Source organism: Hibiscus syriacus, unplaced genomic scaffold (genome assembly GCF_006381635.1).
Source record: "Hibiscus syriacus cultivar Baekdansim isolate YM2019G1 unplaced genomic scaffold, ASM638163v2 tig00116997_pilon, whole genome shotgun sequence".
NCBI lineage: Eukaryota > Viridiplantae > Streptophyta > Magnoliopsida > Malvales > Malvaceae > Hibiscus > Hibiscus syriacus.
Window position 1 is genome coordinate 3,229,380 of NW_024063513.1, and position 11,048 is coordinate 3,240,427.

At 35.2% G+C, this 11,048-nt stretch overlaps 1 protein-coding gene across 1 annotated transcript; it reads right to left on the reverse strand.

Moving 5' to 3' along the window:
* Positions 1-5,684: 5,684 nt before the first annotated feature.
* On the reverse strand, positions 5,685-7,124 carry LOC120194313. Its single transcript, XM_039196650.1, has 3 exons — positions 6,680-7,124; positions 6,516-6,574; positions 5,685-6,395 (listed from the first exon to the last, which is right to left on the reverse strand). Exons 1-3 carry the CDS (start codon positions 7,122-7,124, stop codon positions 5,685-5,687), a joined length of 1,215 nt encoding a protein of 404 aa, XP_039052581.1.
* Between the last annotated feature and the right edge of the window lie 3,924 nt (positions 7,125-11,048).

An 11,048-nucleotide genomic window follows, 5' to 3' on the forward strand; every position in this document is an offset into this window, starting at 1 on the left:
TGTTATTTATTTAGTTTGCATAAAGTCTTGCATGTGTATGTATATAAATATATATATATTTCTTGTTTTTTATATTAATTCGTGTTATACCATATTTTTAGTAGTATGTATGATGGACTTATGTGCATAACTCGACATATTACATAATTGGATTAAGGGTAATACCCTTTTAATTTAAAATTGTTTTAAGTGGGCAGTCATAACTAATTTGAGGTCTGCTTTTAATAATTTTAAAATAAAAGTGTATCCCGAAAGTGAAACCTAAAAATCGATTCTTCGCTTAAAATTTGGGAACGAAAGAAAAGGACGTGTTCGTTTATTTAAATTTATCGAGAAAAGGTTGTTATAGCTTTTAAAATATGGTCTCAACATTTGTAAATAATCGAACACTCTTTATCTTTCTAAAACGACTCGGCAATGTTAATTTAATTTGTTTGAGTGCTTTTGAATGTTTTTAAATTTACGTCGTTGTTTTATGGGATCAAAAATCAAAATAAATTCAAATTTGTAAAGTTCATTGCAAAGACGTTAATTAATCGACTAGGTACCGATTTAGGGCATTGTGGGGGTGCTAATCATTCCCCACACGTAACCGACTCCCGAACTCAGATTTTGGTAACGCATACCTCAATTTGTTGTTTTAATTAAAATTAATTTTTATTTAAAATGACAAAGCATTTTTGGGTGCCCAATCACACCCTAATCAAAGATTGGTGGCGACTTTTCAAACCATATTTTTTTTATCGTAAAGTGATATAAGTTGGTTAGAATAAGTGTAGTTGAGCTTAAAAGACTAAAAGGAGGTTATAGTGGAAGAATTAAGTAAGTTTGGTAAGATTTTCGGGTAAAATAGATGAATTATGGACATGGGGTATCGGTACTGTTCATCCAGTACCGATACTTCCAAGAAAAAATGGTCAATATTTGAGGGATGGTATTGGTACTCTATGAATCAATATCGATACCCTAAGCAAAAATTTGATAAGATATTTAAGGGGTATCGATATCCAGAAGAGCAGTATCGATACCAAGGGTACCGATACCATTAGGACAGTATCGGTACCATTGTTAAAATAAGGTTCCGAATGCAAAAAATTATATCGATACCAAGCCTAGGGAAGTATCGATACCCTACAGGGGGTATCGATACTACTCCAAGTAAAACGGAATTAAGCATTTCTTTTGGTTTAAGAAATTAAGGATTATATTATGATATTGGGTATGTTGATATGTATATAATATGTATGGTTGTGTAGATATCGATCGAGAATAACATTCGGACCAGTCGACAAGTAATAGTCATCGAGAAGAGATAAGGGATCGGTATTGATTAGTGAGGCCAGGTGAGTGCTAGTTATTATGTATAAGATGTTTTATGAAAATAAGACTTGCGATGAGTCTATTTCCACTATTAGATTGTATGAGTTCATGAATGCAATTGTTGCATTGATATGATTTCTTTGTGGACATGGATATATGTATATGTTTTATATGTTAAGTATGTGAACATTAATCATGGGAGTACATGTTTATATGATACATGTTAAGTGTCCATGATATGTGTGTTATGTGATATATGTGAACACATGATAATATGATATAAGTAAAGTTATGTGATACTAAACTATGAAACTATATGAAAAGGTTATATGAGCATGTAAAGTAAGTCATAAGATCATGAATCATATAAAATAGTAAATGACTTATATGATAACAACAGAAAGAATATGAGCTAAGTGATTATAAACATGTAGATTTATGTTTAGATTAAGATATGCTAATAAGACATAAATTATATGAGTTAAGTTTAGAGGAAACTAGTATAATAGACTTATTGTATTAAAGGAAAAGTGAGAGAAAACTTAAGAGAACAAAATAGAAATCATAAAATAATGAATCATGAGACTATATGAGAATAATATATATAAATTAGGGGACATGAACATAAATGATAATACAAAACTATAGGATAAGCCTTATAGGAAAGTTGTATATACTTAAAGGAAATTATGATATATGTGTTATATGATTTGAGCAGAGAAATGGACATAAGATATAGTCAAGTGAAATTATTATGTGATATAAATATATGACATTACTATATGGATTATATGAAAGAATATATATGAATACATGTGTAAGCTTATATGGTATTGATAGGATATATAAAATTATATGCATATATGATGATATGAGAAAGTGAACTAAGTTCAATGATATTGAATTATGTGAATATAAGAGATTAAACTATAAACTATATGAAACGATATAAACCATATAATATGACATTTGTGAACATATGAGAAAGGATAAGAGATATATGTGTTACATGATATATGTGATATATGGGAAACATATGTGAACAAGAGATGACAATGATTGACATGTTTATAGGAACATATGAGAAGTGCTATAAGCCATGCGACATATGAATATGAAATCATATGAAAAGTGACATGTACATGTGAATATGTGAAATGATATAAATAATAATAATGCCCATGTTATGTGTCATGAGGGCTAATGTTTTGGTGCCTAAAACTTTTTGTCAAAAATATGTGCCTAATGTTTTTTCCAATACAATTTTAGGTGCTTACCGTTACAAAAAAACCCGTTAAGTTACACATGTTTCGTTTATTTTTTTTATTTTTTTAAAATAAATATTATTTAAATATATATATATATATTAATCTAAACCTGACATCAGGGTTTTAAATAGTGGAATGAAAATGTTATAGCGGTCGTTATTTTGCGGTAGAGCCGTCATCCGAAATTGAGATTACCCGATGAACGTGGAATCACACCAATAACAACATCTATCGGTTGCAACTTAATGGGTAACATCCAATTGCGGTGATAATGACCCGCTATTACTGTTATTTTTTGTTACACCAAATCAGTCAAATACAACAAAAAATGAGGTGATTCGTAAACAAAAAAATGAAGAAAAAAAAAGATAGGAGAACTCACCTTCATCGCGTGTAGTCGGAAAGCTTGAAGGTCATCGGAATCCAAATTATCGAAAGGTAATTTCTTAGATCTAGGGCTTGTTGTTTGGTTTTAGGAAAAATAGATTTTAGATTCGAGTTTGGGGGAACGAGACAAGTCTTCTGAGACTCTTGGACCATCCCCGACCACCGTGGTTGGCCATTGTCGGTGTCCATGATCGATGGACTACACAACCGAGGGGGCTCTAAAATTTTCCTTGGCTTTGAGCAAAATGAAGAAATGAAATATGGGTTTCAAAACCCAGCTTTTGGGTTATAACCAACCATATGTGCGGCGTCGTTTTTAGAGGTGGGGTTTCATGAATTCGTCACATGGGTAAATCGCTCGATAAGACTCTTTCCATTCCATTTGTAAATTTTCCTTTTAGTCATCAAATGAAATTTTCATCTTTTCGATTCAAGCTTATAATTTTGTTTCAATTTTAGTTTAGTCCCCTGATTGAGACTTTTATGTATTTTAATATGGTCGCCAATTTTTATGCGTGTTGCAATTTAGTCACTTTTTGAGACTTTGTTGATCTTCTGATTTGGATCTTTTATTTTACACATGTTCATTTTAGTAAGTTATAATATGTTATTTTCGTAAATGAATCATAATTGGTTATTTATTTTTATCCATTTTATTTTTTTAAGCTTTTTTTCTATGATGATAGTCTTATTTCTTTAAATAATAATGACTTTAAAATTATAACTATAATTATTATATTTTAAGATAAGTTGTGCGAATTTAAAAAAAATACGACCGCGACACCCGCAGTGACTGCGATGGCATCCATTATGTCCGCAACCGCGATAAACCAGACGCGAAAGAAAACGCGGCCACGAACGCTATTTAAATCCCTGCCTGATATGTGTCACTTAGCCTTTTTTTTACGGTAGACACCTAAAAGTGTAATGGAGAAAATATTATGCATCTGTTTTTAACGAAAAATTCTTTAGGTACCAAAAGTTAACTTTGAGTATAGTTTAGGCACTTATTTTCATATTAAACCTTTTAGTTTTTGTACTTAATATGCTACAATAAAAATGAGAAACTGACTGCATAAGTGCTTCTAGAAGTCAGTCTGGTGCTCAGACTGTTCTATATCATGATCTTTCTTTAGTATAGATTTTATTGTACAGCTATATGAGCAACTTTTATCTTCTCCTTTAGTACATGGCACACCCAATTTATGGTGACATGAAACGTGTTTAGATAAATGATGAAAGAAGAAAAATAAGCACAGAAGAAAACTACTACACGTCTGTATGTAAAATTTCTGAAATAAAAATTTAATGCATAGGATTTAGAGCTTGAGTTAATGGAAAAATTAGCAATCTTCCCCAAGTCTGGTTCCTTTTTCTTAATTTGGGCCAAATTCAAATAACGCTTGAATTTGAAGCTTTTTATCAGTCTATGATCAGTGGTGACGTTTTATGCCTTCTATTGAATTTTGAAAGGACAAGCATACGTGGATTTTGAGGATGATGAACACCTTGCTGCAGCTGTAGCGAAGAATAAGCAAGTGTTGCTTGGAAAGAAGTTGAGTATTGCACGGTCAAATCCAAAGCAACTCAAGCGAGAATCTTTTTCTCGTACTGCACCTGGCGATAAGGGATATGAAATATTCTCTTTCCCTGCCGTCCTTGACCATTTTCTTTCCCATATATTTCTTTTACACTTGCAATTATGCACTGATTGATATACCTCTTAAGTTACTGGTACATATGCCTAACTGTATTGTGTGCACGAACATTTAAATTTGAAATTGAGAATATTCAGTCCTCCCGAAGACTTGCATGCCTGCTTAACAGACAGTAGGAATAAAATGCCTAGTACTAGTAGGAAAGATATGCTGAGAGGAAGCAGAAGCAGAAGCAGGGTTGAAAATGGAACATGTTATTATTACATGTCTTGGCCATGTTGAGCTGATTCAGCAAGCAACTCTTTATTTTGAAGGTTGTTATTTACATGGGGTGGGATCGACCTATACCTTCCTTTTCTCTTGTTTCCCTTCTTGTTCTGATGATAGAGGGGACTGGGATGTGCTTAGTATTCAATAGAAAAGAAGAAACAAGTCCTTCAGTGATTGGCAAAACTCCTTCCATTATTGAAATATGGGGATTATTTTTTTTTTCTTCTTGGCAGAAAAGCTGCTAGGTTGGCTACAAATGGGACGAGCCTTGCATGAATAAGTTTAGGATTAGGCTTGGTGAAGCCATTAACACAATATGATATGTGTGTGTGTGTGTTGCAATGTTGTATGTATTTCCACATTTATTTCCCTTCCTTTATGCTATCTAGGATCTATTTCTTTAAGTATTGTGTCAGACATATTCGGACATTAGTATGGAGTACGGCTCGCTGAATATATGTAAAATACTTGGCCCAACTTTAAGCATGCCCTTCTGAGTCTGGATTACATAGCTAAAGCTTTGCTTTCGTTTTCATCCTACTTTTACGATTATATAAGTTTGCTTCTTCTTTTCCTGGTTCGCTGTATCCATGTGTTATGAATTAGGATTGTTGTAAAGAAAATGAAAGATTTCAGAAAGAAAGAAAGAGAGAGAGATACAGAAAACGTGTGATTTCATTCATGATTTTCTTAGAATTTCAGGTACAACTTATATATTCACAAGTACCTACAGCTGTAATTCTGCCAGCAAATATAACAAACTAACGACTCATTTGTTGATTCACAGGATATCTCCAAGTGGGCTCACGTGCTGGCCTGTTTCCTTCACTTCACTCTGATCTGGGTCATTACTTGACTGGGCCCATTTGGCTGAAGGTTTAATGATATCAGCCTGCTCCTGCAATCCACCCCACCCCATTCCTTTCGACGCCTCAATCCCTAATTCCTTTTCATTTTTCAATTCCAGCCAATTTCCCCCCTTTTTCCTTCCTCGATTACTCCCCAATTCCCTCTGATCAAACCCTAATCTCCCTTCCATCATAACAATACCCCCTCCACCAGATGATCCTTGTCCCCAAGGATCAAAATCAGGAAACTGATTTTTCAACACCGTATAATCTTCCCAAGTAGCATCATCTGTTCCCATATTTGTCCATTGCATAAGGAACTGCCTGACCCGCTGATTTTGTCTAGTAATCTCTCGTGAATTCAAGACTACGGTTGGGTAAATCTTCAATTGCCCATCAGAAGACGTTTCTGGAGGATTCAGCGAGATAAGTCCTGGTTTCCCTATTTTCTTTTTCAACAAACTAACATGAAACACTGGATGTAATTTTGATTCTGGTGGCAATTCCAGTCGATATGCAACCTGACCAATTTTTTTCTGTATTTTGTAGGGACCAAAAAATCGAGCAGCAAGCTTCAGGTTTCTCCTTAAAGCGAGTGATGTCTGTCTGTAAGGCTGTAATTTTAGGTAAACTTCCTCTCCCACCTGAAAATCCCTCTATGTACGATGTTTATCAATAATCTGCTTCATTCTATTACTGGCTTGCATGAGTTGTTCACGTAGCAAAGCATTGAATTGCTCTCTGTCTTGCATCATAGTTTGAACTGCATCCACTATAGAATCCCCTGACCAGCTTAACACAGGAGCCTTATAACCATATAAGGCTTCAAATGGGGTCATTTTTATAGCATAGTGGTAATTAGTGTTATACCACCATTTTGCTTGGGCTAACCACTTAGACCAAGATGTAGGTTTTAAAAAACACATACTTCTGAGATACTGTTCTAAGCATTGGTTGAGTCTCTCAGTTTGTCCATCTGTCTCTGGATGATAGGCAGTACTGAAAAGTGTAGTTGTCCCCAACTGCTTAAATAACTCCTGCCAGAATAGAATAGTAAAGGACTTGTCTCTATCAGAAATAGTCACCTTAGGAGGACCATGAAGCTTATAAACCTGATCCAAATATATCTTAGCCACCTGCACCACTGTGTAGGGATGTGACAGTGGGATAAAATGAGCATACTTAGTAAATTTATCAATCACCACCAGAATACAGTTGTGCTTTGCTGAAGGTGGCAACCCTTCAATAAAATCCTCCCAAGCATTGTGTGGAATTGGAATAGGTTGTAGTAGCCCTGGTTTGGAAATGTGCTCACTTTTAGTTCTCTGGCATACCTCACATTGTTGTATATATTCCTGAATCATAAGCTTCATCTTTGGCCAAAAAAATAAGCTTTAATCCTCTGATAAGTAGCTTGAATGCCTGAATGACCCCCTTGTGGTGAATCATGGGAAGCCACAATAATTTTCTGTCTTAGATCTCCCTTGCTGCCCACATAAATTATGTCTTTAAAGTATAACACTCCTTTCCTTCTCTTTCAATCCTCATTCTTGTCAGGTTGAATAAGTAAAATAAGAAGTTTTTCTTGAGCTAATATGTCTCCTTCATAACTTTGCTCAATATCTTGCATCCAAGTAGGAACAATAACAGTAACCCCCATTTGCAAAAACTCACTAGAATCCATTTGCTGTCTAGAAAGTGCATCTGCCACCTTGTTTGTTTTGCCTTTCCTGAACTGGATTGTATAATCCAACCCCAATAATTTAGTAAGACATTTCTTCTGAATAGTAGTAGTCAGCTTTTGCTCTAATAAGTGTTTTAGAGGCTCGTGATCTGTTTTAATTACAAATGAACCACTCTCCAAATAATGTCTCCAGTGTGATACTGCCATTAGGATAGCCAAGTATTCCTTCTCATAGATAGAAAGGTCTGCATGTTTTGGTCCCAAAGCCTTACTTAAATAAGCTATAGGCCTTCCTCCTTGAGACAAAACAACCCCAATTCCTTTGGAACTAGCATCAGTTTCCAAAATAAATTTCTGGTCAAAATTAGGTAAAGCCAAAACTAGAGCTGCACACATTACCCTTTTAAATTTTTCAAATGCCAATTTAGCTTCTGCAGACCAATGAAATCCATCATTCTTCAACATATTGATCAAGGGTTTACTCAATTCTCCATACCCTTTGATAAATTTTCTATAATACCCTGTCAAACCCAAAAATCCTCTCAAAGCTTTCAGATTTTTAGGTAAAGGCCACTGTTGCATAGCCTTTATTTTTCAGGATCAGTTGCCACCCCTTTAGCTGAAATTAAATGTCCCAAATACTCTACTTGTTGTTGGCCAAAAAAGCATTTATTCCTCTTGGCATACAACTTGTTTTTCAACAGAATTTCCAGCACCAGCCTTAAATGGTTTTTATGTTCTGCCATACTAGGACTGTAAATCAGAATATCATCAAAAAACACAAGAACAAACCTCCTCAAATATGCTGCAAACAAGTCATTCATCAAATCTTGAAAAGTAGTTGGGGCATTAGTAAGGCCAAAAGGCATAACTTTAAATTCATAATGCCCTTGATGAGTTCTAAAAGCAGTTTTATGAACATCCTCATCTTTAATTCTAATTTGCCAATAACCAGATCTCAAATCAATCTTGGAAAAGAATGCAGCTCCATGTAATTCATCTAATAAGTCTTCTACTATAGGAATAAGGAATTTATTCTTAATTGTATAAGAGTTAAGTTGCCTATAGTCCACACAAAACCTCCAAGTTCCATCATTTTTTCTAATAAGTAAGCAAAGAGAAGTAAAAGGACTCTTACTTACTTGTATGATAGATGAGGATAGCATATGAGCAATCTGTTTTTCCACCTCAGTCTTGTGATGATGAGCAAATTTATAGGGTCTTAGATTGACTGGTTATGTTCCCTATTTAAGAACAATAGCATGATCATGTTTTCTGCTATGAGGCATTCCCTCAGGTTCCTCAAACACCTCCTTCTAGTAATTCTTGTAAGGATAGAGGAATTATGCTTTCCTCTATTTTAGCATTCAACAAATAAATTTCTCCATTTACTTCAGTATCTTTTGCAACTAACTTCTGAAATTTTTCTCCGGAAATTGGTTTGAGTAGTGGCCATTTCTGAGTCCCTCGAATTAGAACAGTATGTCCATCCTTTTCAAAACTAATTGTTTTAGCCTTAAAATCCATCATTATAGGACTAAACTCTTCCATCGAGTCCACCCCCAGTACCATATCACTGCCCCCTAAAGACAAAACTCTGAATTCATGCTGAAATTCATAGCCTTACATCTTCCAAGTCACCTTATTGCTTCTGGCACAACTGAACAATTTTTCTCCATTAGCGACTGTAATAACCAATGGCTGAGTTTGAACTAGTTCTACTCCTTCTTTGGCCCACTTAGGTGTCACAAAACTATGGGTGCTGCCACTATCAATCAGCACATTAAGTGGTTTCCCTCTAATAAAACCTTGAATTCGTAAGGTAGTGTGCCCTACATTCCCTGTAATAGCATTGATAGAAATTTCCAAGGCTTCCTTGGCTACATCATTCCCTTCTCCAACTTCATCTTCTGTCAATTCCTGATCAGCAGAATCTTCTTCTTCTTCCATACTGTTCAACTGTCTAACCTTGCACTGATGTCCAGGAGCAAATTTATCCCCACATTTAAAGCATAAATTATTTGCTCTTCTATAATCCAGTAAACTCTGCTTGGTATTAATATTAGGAGGAATTGTCTTAGGCTGAAAACCTTTAGTCCCACTGCTTGGTTGACTACTTGCAGAAGTATAAGGAAATTTTTTTTGAGAAAATTTAGACTTCTTTCCTTCTATCTCATTAGCCAACTCATAAAGTTTGGCCTGCCTAAAAGCTTCAGACAAATTTCTAGGCTCCAACACTTTCACCTTATGTTTTAATTCCTCCTTGAGGCCACTAATGAAACTGGAAACAAAATAATCCTCCCCTAAATACATATGTTGTTGTAGTAAATAGGGTCTTAACTCCTCAAACTTTTCTTGATATTCTTCTACACTACCCTTCTGCATCAACTTATTAAATTCTTCAATGATATCTGAATAGTTTCTGTCACAAAATCTATTGCACAAATCAGCCTCAAATTCATGCCAAGTCACTCTATGCTTCTGCATAATATAGCCATCAAACCAAGTCTCAGCCTTTCCCATTAAATACATTGCAGCCACATCCAATTTTTGATCCTCAGGAATTCCCAAGAGATTAAAATATTTTTGGCATTTTCTAACCCATTCTCTAGGATTATTACCATCAAACATCTGTAGTTCTAATTTATGACGAGGTAAAATAGGCCCTAAACTCCCAAACAACCCTTTACTGTCCACTTTCACCTCACTAGAACTGCCCCTAACATTTTCTTCCTGCAATGTCTGATTCATGGGTAGAGTACCAGTAAACCCCACAGGTTTAGAAGCTAATACTCCTGGTTCATTAGGTTGAAAAGTATACTTCTCATGCTCACTAAGAACCGTAATCAAACAAGGTTGTTTACCTCCATTTTTGTCCTATTTCTCAGATACTTTTGCTTGATTCTTCACTGACTGAGGTGAATCTTTCTCCTCAGCTGCTTGATTGACCAGCTGTAGGATCCTCTGCAAATACCCTCTGTTCTCCGTCATTCCATCCTCCAATGCTTGAATCCTTCCTTCTAGCTCTTCTTTCTGTCCCGTCCACCAAGAAGGTAAAGTTTTCTCCTTAACCTCCACTGTTGATTGTTCTGGTACTTCTGTGATTCCAGTTTTTTTCATTTTTCTTGTCTTTCCCAGCGTGAAAAATTGATTTTTGGATCACTAAAAAACTCAGCTCTGATTACCAATTGTTATGAATTAGGATTGTTGTAAAGAAAATGAAAGATTTCAGAAAGAAAGAAATAGAGAGGGATACAGAAAACGTGTGATTTCATTCATGATTTTCTTAGAATTTCAGATACAACTTATATATTCACAAGTACCTACAGCTGTAATTCTGCCAGCAAATCTAACAAACTAACGACTCATTTGCTGATTCACAAGATATCTCCAAGTGGGCTCACGTGCTGGTCTGTTTCCTTCATTTCACTCTGATCTGGGTCATTACTTGACTGGGCCCATTTGGCTGAAGGTTTAATGATATAAGCCTGCTCCTGCAATCCACCCCATTCCTTTCGATGCCTCAACCCTAAATCCCTCAGGTAATAACTCAATCCCTAATTCATTTTCATTTTCCAATTTCAGCCGATTTTCCCCCTTTTTCCTTCCTCGA

What these genes read in the sequence shown, in the direction of transcription:
- LOC120194313 (XM_039196650.1), bottom strand. Translation starts at nt 7,124, where the DNA reads ATGAAGCTTATGATTCAGGAATATATACAACAATGTGAGGTATGCCAG. An exon ending in CTTAGAACAGTATCTCAGAA is followed by an intron (nt 6,575 to 6,679) that starts GTATGTGTTTTT and finishes CCCCATTTGAAG; the next exon opens with CCTTATATGGTTATAAGGCT. An exon ending in GGGATTCTATAGTGGATGCA is followed by an intron (nt 6,396 to 6,515) that starts GTTCAAACTATG and finishes AGGGATTTTCAG; the next exon opens with GTGGGAGAGGAAGTTTACCT.